Below are 15405 nucleotides of genomic sequence, written 5' to 3'. Positions count from 1 at the left end.
AATAATAATAATAATAATAATAATAATAATAATAATAATAATAATAATAATAATAATAATAATAATAATAATAATAATAATAATAATAAAAACAGACTTTAAAATCAAAATTTAAGACTATTACAAAATTAATCAAAAATGGCCCTAAATATAACCATCGTCAACTGTTTCCTAAAGGTCAAAAGTGAGGGGTCCAGGCATACCTCACTTAGGAGGTTGTTCCATGATTCTGGGGCTTCCACTGAAAAGGCCCTCTGTCATGTACCCACCAAATGAGCTTCTTTGGTTGGTGGGACAGTCAAGAGAGCCTTATCTTATGATCTTAATTCTCAGGCAGGACATATGGGAGGAGACAGTCCTTCAGATATCCCTGTCCCAAGCCATGTAGGGCTTTAAAGGACAAAACTAACACATTGAATTGGGCTCGGGGGTGGATCAGTAGCCAGTGTAATTGCTGTTATACTGGGGTCACATGATCCTGGTCACATGTCCTTACCAGCTGTCTAGCTGCAACATTCTGCCCTAGCTGCAGCTACTGAAAACTCTTCAAAGGTAGCTCCAAGTAGAACACATTGCAATAGTCAAGTTAGATATAACTAAGGCATAAATCTCTGTGGCTAGATCTAACAACCAGGAATGAGCTCAGCTGAAGCTGGGCGAAAGCACCCCAAGCCACTGCAGCCACCTCATTTTCTAAAGTGTCTGCTGTGGCAAGTAACACAACCAAGCAGTAAACCTGGCTTTTCAAAGGCAGTATAACCTCATCCAAGACAGGAGAGATCTCAAGTCCCTGGTCTGCCTAACCCAGAGAATCTCTGTCTTGTCAGGATTAAATTTCGGTTTGTTCATCCCCGTCCAGCCCATTACCAACTCCACACACCAGTTCAGAATGTCAACAGCTTCTTTGGAATTAGGTGGAAAAGATAGAGCTGGGTATCATCCACATACTGGTGACGCTGCAGCCCAAACCTCCCGTTGGCCTTCCCAGTGGATTCATCTACGTCAGAGGTGTGAAGCTCATTTGTTATAAGGGCCAGATCTGACATAATGTCACTTTGTCAGGCCAGGCCATGTGTGCCATAAAACGTAATGCTGGGTACCGGAGATATAAACTTTATAAAGGACAGTAACTGGTAAGCTCCAAGCTGGTGTGTCCTTACTGCAAGGCCCCATGAGCTGGGTGCAAAGGAATACCCACGTGGGCAGACTGGAGACCCAGCAGTGCAGCAGTGGCCTGAAGCTCCCATGCCCCAACAGAGGATTTTCTGCACCCCTCCATGTGTAAATGCTGATCCCTGCAGCTATCCGGGACAGCATCCCTGGAGCTGTAGGCTGAGTGGAGAGGTGTGAATGCAGCTGCAGTGGCTCCAAACTTACCAGTGAGACTTGCCGTTACCAGGGCCAGGGCATTTTCGGTGACGGCTCCTACCTGGTGGAACAAGCTCCCGGAGGAGATCAGGGCCCTGCAGGACCTCTCACAGTTCCGCAGGGCCTGTAAGACGGAGCTAGCTCTCCAGCCAGGCTTTTAATTAGGGCCCGCCGCCGCCACCACCAACTACCTTATGGGAACATGGGTTATTGGGATGGCCCATTATAAGATCTAGCCTCAGTGCTCCGACTGACCGTCTTGCTGAATCGGGCTTGGAGCTTCATCTACAGGCTACCATCTTGCTCTGATAGAATGCTCAATAATACCACTGAGCCAGATTCGGGGGGGATCTCAGGGGATCGCAGTTCCCCCAGGTGAGGTGCGGGGGGGCACACGACGAAGCCTCGCCACCCACTTCCGGCTGCCCCGCTTCTGGCCCTCATTCAGCCAGGAGGAGGCAGGAGAAGAGGGAGGGTAAGTTGCTTCCTCCCCGCCTCTCCCCACCCCTGCCTGCCTGGGGCTAGGGAGGGCCTTGGCGGGGCTTCCTTGCACTCCCGCTGCCCTTGCAGGTCCACCGCCGGGCCCCTGATGTCAGGGGTGTGGCATATGCTAATGAGTTATGCTAATGAGTTCCCCTAGCTCTTTTTCTACGAAACGACCCCTGCACTGAGCACTTTATTCTGATAATGGTTGTTTTATGTGTTTTACTGTTTTATATTGGCACATGGTGCCCTTTTTGTAAGCCGCCCTGAGCCCGTTCACGGGGAGGACGAGGTAGAAATATATTAAATAAATAAATAAACATAATAGAGCTTAGGGAGGGTATTTTTCAGAACAGGTCTAATCACTGCCTCCTTGAGCACAGGGGCACAGATCCCACTCTCAAGGAAGCATTTACCGCTCCCCTTACCCACTCAGCTTTTATCAGGCAGGATGGACAAGAATAAGAACACAGATGGTAGATCTCACACCTCTAAGGATCTTGTCCACGTCCTTTGGCTCCACAAGCTGAAAGGTATCCATATAAATCAGACAAGCAGATGCCAAAGGTACATAATCTGAACATGCATCCATGCCAGCATCTAATTCAGAGCACATTTGAGTGATTATGTCTGCAAAGTAATTGGCAAGTTGATCACAGTGGACCATCAGGTGATCAGAGTCCAATTTTCTGTGGCTGAGCCCCCAAACCACATGAAAGGGCTCAGCTGGATGATTATATTCAGACTTACATACAGTGGTGGCAGAGAAATATTGTCTTTTTACCACCATTACTGCAACAGAATAGGCTCTAATATGGGCTTATTGCTGTTTTCAGTCAGCCTTGCTTCAGGTTTTCTGCTAGAGGCCCTCTAGCCATCATCCCTCCTGTTTCATTGCCATCAGTTTCCCAGTAAACCAGGGTTACTGTTCAGCTGTGTCCATGGGGAGAGGGTGCTTGGGCAATTGTGCAAACAAAACAACCCAGGCCATTTCCCTATTCCAGAGAGCAATCAAGGCATCAACAGAACCATCAGAAGTCAAGATGGGAAAAATCCCCAAGCACTGACAGGAAACTATTGGGATCCATCACATGCCTGGGGTAGACCATTGTAATGGGTCCATTACCCTTCTGGAGGGAGGAGGAAGCAGTAGGTCTAAACTCTACAGATATTATCCCTGTCCATGACAATGGAGTAAGCTTTAGGTCCCCCACCTCCAGATCACCCTCCCTGTCAGTATAACATACAAGATCTAGTGTGTGCCCTGTTAAATGTATGGGACCAGTAATTACTTTGGGACAGGCCCATGGCTGTCATGGAGGCAATGAAGTCCTGAGCTGCTGCCAACAGCATGGCCCTGGCATAGATCACCCAGGATCACCAGTTTTGGGGTCTCCACTAGTCCACCTGAGACCTGCTCAGCTAGCTCACAGACAGCTGGGCAGCAGAGAGTACAGTACACCAGCAGAATCCCTATCCTGTCCAAGTCACCAGTAGAATGTTGGGTGAGGCACTTCAATAGATGGATGGAATCATGATAGACCACCATAACCCTACCTCCCTGTCCACCCTAGCCCAACCTACTGCTGCACAAAGAAACTAGGAGAACACAGCAGGGACAGATTCATCCAACCAGGTGTCTGTAATACATGCCAAATCAGCCTCTCCATCTGTGATTAAATCATAAATGGCTGTAGTTTTTCCATTTACTGACCTGTGACTCAGCAGTAGGATCTTAAGGCCAGTTTGGTTGATGAGACAGTTCCAGAGCAGCATGGGAAGAAGATACAGAGAAGCCGCTCTATTACTGCCAGAAGAGTACAAACTGAACTTTTCTTCTTAACTTGTAAAAGCTGAATTTGCTTCATCTAGCACTTTCAAATCATTTCTTTATCCTTGTACACTTCATTGTTGGCCAAAACTTTAAATGGTCCCCTTCATTCATCCTCCCAGTAAGGAAATCTAGATCACTAAACTTTTGAATTGTTCAAACAAGGGACATGGCATGGAATATAGAACTTCCTAGAAGAGCAGAATGAAATTCTCATCTTACAACATTTCGCAATCTGCATCAAAGCAATAGCAAGTGTGCCCCTCTCACAGTGTGCTAGCTGTGTCTGCTGTTGACAGATGTATGTTTGTCAGGTCTCAATGTGCTTTGTTTTATCTGCACCTGGAAGAAGTAATGTGACTGCAGAGAGTAGTCATTTGAAGAAGCTTGTTATTAGATAAATAAACAAAGGAAAAATATAGTCACTCTCTTAATATTTGCGTGTGTTTGATGTTTTCATCTTGATAGCTCTCCATTTCCCAATTAGATCAAATAGTGTCAACTGAACAGCAGAGTGGAAGAGATCATTGAAATCCGTTAATGATGATCATGACTTGGGTTTATGGTAGCTCTTTCTCTCTATACGTCATGCACAGATATCACTTGCTTCTGTAATGATTTAATTAAATGACCCCATGCCCTTTTTGACATCACAGTAATGGCACAAATTTCTGTTCCTGCTGCTGCTGCTTTTCTCTGAAAGACCGTACAGATCCTAGGTGTAGGAATATGACCAAGATTGGGTCACGTGGGTAAGAGACATGTCTTCCTGAGGGCTTTGCTCTTTCTCTGTGTGGATTCATAATTTTATTTTTGCAAACAGCTTTGCAGCCTCTGTAATCTGTAGTGTTTTCACTTACCAGTTCAATAAAACTTGCTTGCTCCTACTCTCCTACAGGATAATAATCTAGGCCCATAGTCTGTGCTTATGCTTACCGCAAGGCTTGGGCATTCTAACTACTGATTAACTAGTAACCCATCAGTCACATTTAACAAGCTGTTTAAAAATTATTTCCTAAAAGTATTTACTTAAGATGTAAAATACTGAATTGCAAAGCGAGACATCAGGTTATGATTTTGTTGTGTGCATCAGTTTTGGTAGAAAATGCTTACTTTCCTGCTGCTGTGTTGTGTTATGGTTATAGCTCAGGAAAGGCAACATAAATTATATTGCATGCCTGATCCTATTGCTATAGCAGCTCTTCAGTCATCTGGCCATTTTATACTGTTCCTCCTCCCCTGATAATAAAGTTGCACACAGCAAATAGGAATCAAACCTAACATTAAGGAGTTAGGCACAGAGATCTCACTGAGTGTGGATGGCACTTTGACGGTCCTTTCCACTACCACCATTGCATATTTGGGGAGTGGGTTAATAGATGAAAGGTTAATAACCACTGATGTAAAGTAATATGCATTGTCTGTGGTATAGGTGCCCCAAAACAGTTTTTTTGTTATGCTCTAGCATAGGATAGGGGAAAAAATAGGGATATTTGTTCAGGGTGCGTTTGACACACTGGAACATTTCTGTATCTAATCACTGCATTTATGCAACCTTAGTTTTATACAATTGCATTATGTAAAATTTCCACACTCTAGCACTTGATATGAGATCTTTTATAACAGAATTTGCCAAGTATCAGAAACAGCGTCTTGACAGTTTCAGTAGCTACGCAGTATACTTCCTGGAAACAGATGAAGTTTGGAAAGGGCATGATACACATAAAACGAAAAATTAACCTCACTTTTGTACTTGGTACATTCCATCATAACCTTCCGATATGCTTTGGTTTCTTTTGGTTTATTGAATAAATAGAAATTGCCTTTTGATATGCATATCCCCTGTTCTACTGAGTACATGTTGCCACACAATGTTTCAAGGCTACCTGCTTCTCCTAGGAAGTAAACATAGAGTGTTTGGAAGGTTTAAGAAACTGACTGGTCCATCCCCATTTATGTACTTAAATGAAAAATATAAATTTTCCAAGCAAATGAGTTCTGCCCCCAAACATTTTTACTGTTTTAATAGTTCTCATATTTGTGAGCCAGCTCCCATCCCAGGAGGCTGGATGGCATAATGTTGTGCCAGTCATTCTATCATGATGATTTTAGTTCTCTGTTTCAAATGATCTAATATAACTGGCCAAACTAGATGCCCATAACTTTCAAATAACTATAAACACTACAAATCAGCTTTGGAAGGCTGTAGCTTTGAGCAAGAAAAGAAAATTAGCTCTTGCAGTTTTATTCTGTTCAAAATCACACACTCGCACAAGACACTGTGATTTTCTCCTGGAAAAGATGGATGCACTACTATTACTACTGAAGACCAAAGGTTAAAGATAAAACCATTCTGGTTTTTATGCACTGGTAAAGACTGCTTTAAAAAAATCTGTTGCACATGTTTGCTTCACACAATTAACCAAAGGCTGTCAATAAACTGCTGGATTGACTGACTGGCAGCCTTGAAAAGGGCAGTGGGATCAATAATGTTTCCTCCTTCTATTAGGTAAATGCCAGTGAAAACAATGATACCTCCCCATGTCCTGGTACTCTCTTGTATCTGAGACTTCTAGCAATCCTTTCCCAGTGTTGCTAGAACTGAGAGTCAGTGATCTTTTCTCAATTCAAGCTGCAGTGAAAGTTAAAGATTGGAAGAAACAAGGTTTCACCCTGCCATTTTGCTCAGCTGTTAAGCTCTCGCCTAGCTGAAAGAAAACTGCCAGAAGAGCTTCTTACCCCCAGGTAGTCTCCTTCCACTGGAGGGAGGCTCCATGGTTGGCTGAGCAAACTGGTATGATATAGTCCTCAACCTTTCAACTTCTGTTTGCCCTTTATATGAAATCTGACTTATGCCATTCAGTCTATCCCTACTGACAGTGCAGTGTTCCTTTCAGGCATTTCATTTTCTTCTCCATCAAGTTTTTGGCAAGAGGCTTTCATGATTATTTCCCAAGAGGTTAGATTAACAACTAAGAATATATATGGGAGTAGTGTACATAGTCAAAATTAATTTGCAAATGATAGAATTTTAATTGATGTAATCTTTCTTATTGGTAAATTAGGGTTGCCAAGTGTATCTTCGCCGGGAGCGGGGGGCTTCTGGCCGGCGTCTTGTGCGTGCATGCGCGCACGTCACCCGGAAGTGACGGGAGGACGCCCACGTCACTTCCTGGTGACGCACATGCCGGGGTGGGGTTCCCCCCGGGGCCCGATTCCACGGCGGAAATCGGGCCTCCAAAGCGGGGGGTTACCCACCCCCCACCTCCACTTGGCAGCTCTATGGTAAATCCATGAAGAAAGCCTTTTCTTCCTTTATGTTTAAATAATTATATAGAGATAATGTGATTCTTTTCCTCACAGTCTGCTTCAGTAACTGTGTATATTTCTTTGCAGTCTTGAAGTCCGGGCTCTTTTGGTTTACAATTCTACAAACAATATAAGTTTAGAAGAGGGAACAATTCGGAATAAGCTTATAAGCAGCAATGATACAATGGGGAATGGCTTGAGACTTCGTGAAGTATATGTTGATCCAGTTGGTAAGTATAGAAGCTCCCCCTTGACAGTTGTCTGTATTTTGTTTCCTTAACTTAAAAAATTCAACATGCTTCATTTCATAGTTTTAAAAAGTTTTTTTACAGAACTCTGTTTTGGATTATGCTGTTGCTGTATGTATTATGCTGCCTCTCCAAAGAAAATGCTTGTGGTGGCTTACAGAGTAAAACATAAACACCATAAAAGTTGTTAACAATTAATAAGCTACTAAAAACCCAGCCTTAAAAACCCAACCAAAAATATTTTTATTTATTTTATTTAGTTACGTTATTTATTGTACACCTCTGTCACTGAAACTGTAGGCAGATTACACAGTGTAAATGAATGCAGTCAATAGTATGATGCATCTAATAAGCAATGGAATAGGACTACAATGGAAGAAATTTGAAATGGAGCTGTTGTCTTAATGCAGAACATGGTGTTATATAAGTAGAAACAGTGCATTTTGCTGGACCAATCTGTTATGATGTGGCCCTATTACCTTTATAAATAATGCTCTCCTAAAGAATTCTGTTTGACATAGTTTGTGAAATGCCAGGAGCATGGGAGCCTTCCTGACCTCCTCAGGCATGCCATTCCACAGGGTGGGGGCAACTACAGAGAAGGCACATGTATGGGCAGTTCTTTACCTTTTCCATCTGTCAAATGAGGGGCATAGGGGGAGAGGCAGTCTTGTAGGTATTAGGGACCGAGGCTATGAAGACTGGTAACCTTTTATGTGTGGAAGCCAGTAGCTTGAACTGAGCTCAGTTACTGATGGGCAGCCGATGGAATGACTGCAGAATGGGTGTAATATGCATGCTCCTGATATTAACCGACATGCAGCATTCTGTGCCAGCATGACTCCCCAAGTTGACTCATAAAGCAATACTCAAGCTAGATGCAGACTCTAAAAATGATTTTTAAAAATATCAATCCCTTGAAAGCCTGGGTTAAAAAAAAAAGTTTTGGCCTGGCACCTAAAAGACAGTATGATAGCATCCAGGCAAGCCTCAAGGGGAAGGGAATTCCAGACAAGGTTCCAGACAAGGTTCCACCACTGAATCAATTTTGTATATAGTTCTGGAACCAAAACTGTTGAGTCACATCAGTTCTTGTTCATGAAAAAGTTGCATTGCTAGAGAAGTATTTACTCAGCTGTGTGATGTCCATCTCTTTCTTTCACATTTAGAGATAGAAAGTGCACAATCAATTAATCATCCAAATGTTTACCCAGTCCTTCTGAGTTAATGTACGTATAGATGTATAATAGGATGACCAGGTTTCCTCTATGACAAATGGCCTCCTTCCTCAATATGGCAGCAGGAGCAAAAATGGGGAGCAGTAATCCCCCTCCACCCCTCAGACCTCCCAGGATTGCCTGGTTTATCTCTAGCAATCCTAGTATATATTGCCTACGGAAGCCTCAAACATGCAGATTTTAGCTCTAATTTTAAGGACAAAGATTTGGCATTATTGAACATACATACATACTTTGGCATATGTTGAAATTGCACATCATAGCAAACACAGGAAGGTGATAATGAATTGGACAGAGAGGAAATGCACAGTCCCACTACCCTGTTGCATATTCAGTGTACACTGTTTGGCATATATGTGAATAGGGCCTTTGTTAGTTCATGAATTACAGTAATGAATCTTACCAGTCACCAGTTATTTAACTTCAAGTTCCTGCATGCTAAGTTGTGAATGAAGGACTCTTTGGTTATGGAATTGAAAATTACAAATTCAGGAATAAGGAAGTTTAAAATATAACTTGATGCCCAGAATGTGATTAAAATATCCATATGCATGGCATTTAATAAATTAGAAATGAATTGGGTTGGTTCTGTTGTAAACATAGAGCAATACAAAGAAAATAAATACATGAGTCAAAAGGGGGAAAAATCTATGGATTTTATAAATAGTTAACATCCACAATATCTGTAACGTCCAATACAATAAATAAATAAATAAATAAATAATGGCCTCCCCTTTCCACTACAGTTCACTGACTCCCCCAAAATGCTATTTTTGGGGATGAGAGGCACAGAGGACACTCAGGAACAGCATGAGAGGTGAATAAGGGGGAATGGCAATGAGAGGAGGAAATCAGCAAAAGTGCCATCCTTTCCACAGATGGAAACTGGCTTTGGATCCAACCCATTCATCTTGATATTATTCCAATAAGCAATGTCCTTTCAAAATGCCCCAGTTGAACAGAGCCAAAAATATTTTAAAAATCAGCAAATTCATTTCTACATCAGTAATTTTCACGCCAGCATGTGTAAATTAGTCAAATACCACTGGTGATGAGTTTTATTAAAAAAAATCCCTTAGGCCATATAACAAACAATGGTATGTTAATTTTTCTAGTTCTACCATTCCACAGGACTACTAAAGCTCAGATCTTTCTCAGATTTCTTAATAACTGTACAAAGAGTCTCATCCAAACTTAAAAGTAGATAACTAATTCTACTCATTTAATCAGATCAGATTTCATTGTATTTTCAAATAATTATTATTTTCAAATAAACAGTTATCATATAAAAGCCCATATTTTCTTAGAGCAGAAGGACCACATTTCTACATTGTAGTTACTGAAAAAGTAACTATCTATCCACCTGTCATGATCTTGGGCCTACTGGTGTGGCCTACAGGCCCCCTTCTCCCTCTGGTAAAGGGGACCTATATGACTTCTGTCATCCTTTTACCTTTTACCTCAGGAGCCCAACCTTTCCTAACAGATATAAAAGAATGGCACCGATAGCATGGTTTAAAATAAAATAAGAAGAAAGATTTATTCTTTATAAAAGGCAGGGAAATGGGGAAATTGTTTTAAAGGTTTGATATGAACCGAACAGTTGACAACCCAAAAGTTCCCAATATGAACACTATTAACACTGTTGAAGGTTTCTTAAAATTCAGGCAGAACCCGGTTCAACAGCCCACGGCACCCAGCCGTTGGGCTGGGGGAGCGCCTTTGCCGCCCAGCCGGATGAGGCAGGCTGGGGTTTGGCGCCAAAAGCGCCATATATGGACATATGGTGGGGGCAGGGCCGAGAATGTTAAGACAGCCCTGCTTCTTCCCCTCAGCAGTTTCGGGCAGTCGTCGGCCCACCCTCCCACCCTGTTAGTAGTGCAGGCAATTGCTGGTCGTCCGGTTTTCGGGGGCCGGGTAGGAATTTTTACACACCTTCCTAATTGGCGCCTGGAAGGGGTGTTTTTCGCCTACCCTGTACTGCAGCAGTGATGCAGGTGTTTAGAAGGGTGTGTCGAGTAAGCTAAATGGTCACTTTGGTGTAGGCAGGTTGCTATGCGGTATACAGATTGCGGTCCGGTGAGCACCAGCCGACGCCCATATTTGGGTTGAAGGGGTCCTGTGAGTACAGTCTTTGTGCCTCGCGGCACGGGGCGGGGAAAACGGACTGCCTTCGGGACGGCCCTGTTTAGGTCCTCTCTTTGAGCCTTGCGGCTTGGGGGATGGGGCTACAGGGTTGTCTTGCAATGGCTAGCCGGCCGGATGGAATATGAACACTATTAACACTGTTGAAGGCTTCTTAAAATTCAGGCAGAAATAATATAAACAATAAACCCTATAAGATGTTTCTTTAAAATAGGCAGGCAGTTGTAATGATAGAGAACATATACAATGACTAAACCAGGGTTCCCCTGACTGGACACCCTTCTAAATACTGTGAGAGACATTATGATGTTGTTTGGGTGATTTGAAAATATTTCTCCACACACACACACTCCCAGTGAAGTCTGACTGGACTCTGAATCCAAACTAGTCCCTCCTTAGACTCTTCTCCCTTAAGCATCCTAAGGAAACTAGAAATGATATACACCTGAGGGTCCTTTCACTGACCACTCACTCTCAAGTACCCAGTTTCCTCCCCCCTCTGTGCTGGAGATCTGTCTGTTCCTAGGACTTTTTCCTGGATAACCGAACTACAGTCCTTCCCTGTGTGTGTTGGTGTTTTCCTTTCTGAACAGAGGTCTGCCCTTTGGCAAAACCCCTCAGCAGAGTCTCATCTGTCCCTCTGCTCTGTGACACCCTGTCACTGTGCCACAGACTGAGAGTTTTCTCTCAGAAGGAAGCCACTAAAAGCCCCTTCTCAATAATAACTCTCTCTCAGAACCGAGCTCTTCAAACTGTCAGCTCTCTCTCCAAGCTTCAAGACCTCAACTGCCTAACTGTCCAGATCTTTTTTCCTCCCAGCTCCCTGCTGGATGCATTCCATTGTCATGGAGGTGGCTCACCAATCAGTGAGCCTTTGCCACTGCCTACACTCAGACTGTTTTTATTTGGTTCATCACAGGAGGCCTAGTGGCTCTAAGGAAGCCTGTATTGGAGAAGTCATTAGGACCTACATCTCCCAGGTTCCCTCTGGACCCTGGGATTGGGTAACGGGAGATTTTGGAGGGAAAACTACACCAGCAGAGGAACAGAGGGTGGGGCCTGGAAGGAGGAGATAAAAGGCCTTGACCAGAGTGGGAGGGATCCCTCATCCAAGAAGGTGGTAAAGCTGTTGGGAAGCAGGCAAACTGCTGTGACAGAGGAGGCCAGGCAGCCAGGTGACTGACCAGGGAGCCACCAAAAAGGCCAGGGGAGCAGCTGGTAGAGCAACAAATACAAGAGCAATTTATCAGTGCTCTTTGAGAAATATACAAAAAGAAGTCTGTCTCAGGAAAAGGAATAAGACAATATCTAAAAGACATCCTGACCACAAAGTTCACGCCTGAACACAGAAAATTTTAAAACCAAATAATAACAATTCAAGAAATCTAGCAGGCAATAAAAATATGAAAAAGGATAAAGCTCCAGGCCCAGATGAGCCAACAGCAATGTATTACAAGTCTTAATTGATTGAAGAAGTCTTAATGATAACATTACAAAAAGTTATTAATGAAATAAAAGGAGGAAAGACAATACCTCCGATGTGGGAAGAGGCGTACATAATGTACATAAAGAAGGCAGTGATGCAATGTTACCACATTACATCATTTCTCTGCTGAATGTAGCTTAGAAAATCTTTACCATGGTACTGCAGAAAGACTAAGAAAATGTATACCAAATTTAATCCACACTGACCAAACAGGCTTTGTACCAAAGAGGCATACGAAAGACAATGTATGATTTATAATAGATCCAATCTGTGACCAAGAAAAGAAAGAAAGCAGCATTTTTATTCCTGGATGCAGAGAAAACATTTGATCATTTAACATGGCCTTTTTTACTGAGTGTACTTCAAAATTGGGCTTGTGGCCCTGAATTCTGGAACTGAATACAAGGTATATACTTGAAACAAAAAGCAAAAATTTTAATAAATGGGAAATTAACAGAAACAATCTCAATCAAAAAGGAACATGCCAGGGATGTCTTTTGTCACTTCTACTATTTTTCCTAGTGATAGAGATTTTAGCTACAAAGATCAGACAAGACACGAGGATTAAAGGAATAAAATCAGAAGATAAAGAATTTAAAATGAAAAGCTATGCAGATGATGTGGTTCTAACAGTCTGAATCCCCCAAAATCACTACAGTACTTAATGGAACAATTAGAAGAGTTTGGATCATTTTCAAGATACAAAACAGAAAGAAGACAAAAATGATAAAAAATTTAATGCAACAAGAAGATATTGTAAAGAGTACAGAATGCACAGTAACCAATGGCCCATCAAATATTTGGGAATAAACATGACTGGGCAAAAAGATATTGGAAGGAAATATGCGGAAAAAAGCAAAACATATTAAAATTTAAATTCCCTGTGGAAGCTAAGAATATGCTATTAGGTATACTGCCTAACAAATTACCAAAAATTCTGGAAGAGATATTCAAATATATGATGATAGTGGCCAGGATTGTCTATGCAGCAAAATGAAAACTAGACACCTGTCCACTCTTAGAAGACTGGGAAAATAAACTTGCTGAATATGCAATAATAGTGAAATTAACAATTTATCTGAGAAACAACTTACTAAATTTGAGGAGAGATGGAGTGTATATTATGCAAGTAGGAGGCAAATTTAGAATGAAAAACAGTTCAAAATTGTACATAAATTTACTGCAGTGTAGAAGTAGAATGAGAATAAGTTTTAAATGCAACATCTTGAATATAAATTTATAAGGAAGTGGATCTTGAGAAGAAATATCTTCTATTTCCTTATTATGAGATAATAATAGATTTTCCTTCTATACTTTGATACATTACCTTTTTGTTAAAAGTTACATTGAGTACAGAAATGTGTAATACCTAATATGCAGTAATGATGGAATCAATAATGTAGATCTTAGATTAGTTATGAAATTTTAAATCTAAAATGCTGACTGTAAATATATCCCAACAGAAGTACCATTGTATTTTATAGACAGTGTCTTAAAAAACTATAATGAAGGGGATGCTGGGGAGAAATGCTTTGTGTTTTATACACTCTGAGATATATAATTATTTCTGATACACAAAATTATGTTTTATAATCCATTTGTCCTTTCTGTATTCCCTTTAGACCATTATTTTTTTTCCAAAAATTATATATACTAGGAATACGGGCTGTTGTGGAAATAAATACAACACTTAGCATCAGTTTGCTGTGGTGACCTCAGCATGGTATGATGACACAGAGTCCACCATTTTCTCCAGGGAAACTGATCTCTGCCATCTGAAATAATTCTGAGTGATCTCCATCCCTCACCTGGAGATTGGCAACAATGGTTCCCCAGGAGGAAATGGCTGGTTTGGAGGGTGGAGTCTTTTGCATTGTACCTGTTTGAGGTCCCATACCTTCTCAAACTGCACCCTCTCCAAGCTCCACCCCTCAAGTCTTCAGGAATCTCCCAACCTGGAGTTGGCAACCCTATCTCCTTCCTAGCCAACCATCAACCTAGCTTTATCTGCCCCTCTGGCTTCAGCTTTCCATCTCCTCTCCCCTCCCTGCAGCCTCTACCTAGGAAAAGGGCAGTCTTTCTCCACAGTGGGGACCAAAGCAGCTTACAACATTCTCCTCTCCCCCTTTCGATCTGCACAACATCCCTGTGAGGTAGGTTAGGCTGAAAGTCTATGAGTGGTCTGAAATAACCCAGGCAGCTTCCACAGGAAGAATCTGGGTCTGGCAGACCGTGATCTGAAGCGCTAACTGCTACGTCACACTGGCTGTAATAGGGTGGCCACCTCAGCAGGTTATAATGAGTCCACCATTTTCCACAGGGGAACTGATCTCTGCCATCTGGAGAGCAGTTGTGATTCTGAGGGATTTCCAGACCTCACCTGGAGATTGGCAACACTGGTTCCCCAGGAGGAAAAGTACAGTCTTTCTCCACATTGAGGCCCAAAGCAGCTGACATCATTCTCTTCTCCCCCTTTTGATCTGCACAACAAGCCTGTGAGGTAGGTTAGGCTGAAAGTCTGTGACTAGCCTAAAATCACCCGCTCAGCTTCCACAGTAAGAACCTGAGTCTGGCAGACCCTGCTCTAAAGTGCTAACTGCTAAGCCACTGTGGCTGTCCTAGGGGGGCTGCTGCTGGTGAACAGGAGCAAGCATCCAGGCCTAGTTAAGTCATGCCAGCCAGGTGGCATCAAGTCACCCAGAGGGTGCTGCCAGGCCTAGAGTAGCCAACCTCCAGGTGGAGCCTGAGAATTGCCAGTCAACCGATCTCTCTCCCCCATGATAAAATCAGTGCTTTGGAGGGTGGACTCTTATGGCATTCTATTCAGCTGAGGCCTCTCCCCTCCCCAAAATCTGGCTTCTGTATACTCCACCACAAAATCTCTAGGAATTTCCCTACCTGTAACTGGCTACCCTAGTCAGGACTGGCCCCAGTGAGTTCCCCACAAAGGCCAAAGTAGGCCTGGAAAGGCCCTCCTGCCCCTGCATTTTTACTGTCAGAACCAAGCTTAGTTGCCTAGCAACAGCCACTGAAGGGAAAGTGATCCCCACAGCAGGAGGAGATGAGAATGGTTTAATGGCTACTGGCCACTTCAGTAGCCAGCCAGCCATGGAGGAGCCAAGCAGGAGAAGTGTCTTTGTCAGGAGAGACAGCTGTTTAGGCAGTTTATTCTGACAGGGAAGAGTGGCCAAGCTGACAGTGGGTGGGGAAGAGGAGCGGACCCAGCACCCAGCCAATGGCACGCACGTACTCTTAAGTGGCGGTTATATATGTGTGTGTGTGTGTGTGTGTGTGTGT

General features: G+C 42.7%; 1 protein-coding gene across 1 annotated transcript in view; it reads left to right on the top strand.

The window, feature by feature from the left end:
- ADGRG6 (adhesion G protein-coupled receptor G6) overlaps positions 1–15405 on the top strand; it is a 132687-nt gene that overhangs the window by 48670 nt on the left and 68612 nt on the right. Inside the window, exon 8 of the mRNA XM_015421988.1 lies at positions 7079–7221. Coding sequence (XP_015277474.1) covers positions 7079–7221 — 143 coding nt within the window. The remainder of the gene's footprint in view (positions 1–7078; positions 7222–15405) is intronic.

The sequence above is a fragment of the Gekko japonicus genome, unplaced genomic scaffold, assembly GCF_001447785.1.
Source record: "Gekko japonicus isolate JY-2015 unplaced genomic scaffold, Gekko_japonicus_V1.1 scaffold114, whole genome shotgun sequence".
Classification (NCBI taxonomy): Eukaryota; Metazoa; Chordata; class Lepidosauria; order Squamata; family Gekkonidae; genus Gekko; species Gekko japonicus.
The sequence above is the reverse complement of the archived record's forward strand: the minus strand, read 5'-3'. Positions and strand labels throughout refer to the sequence as shown.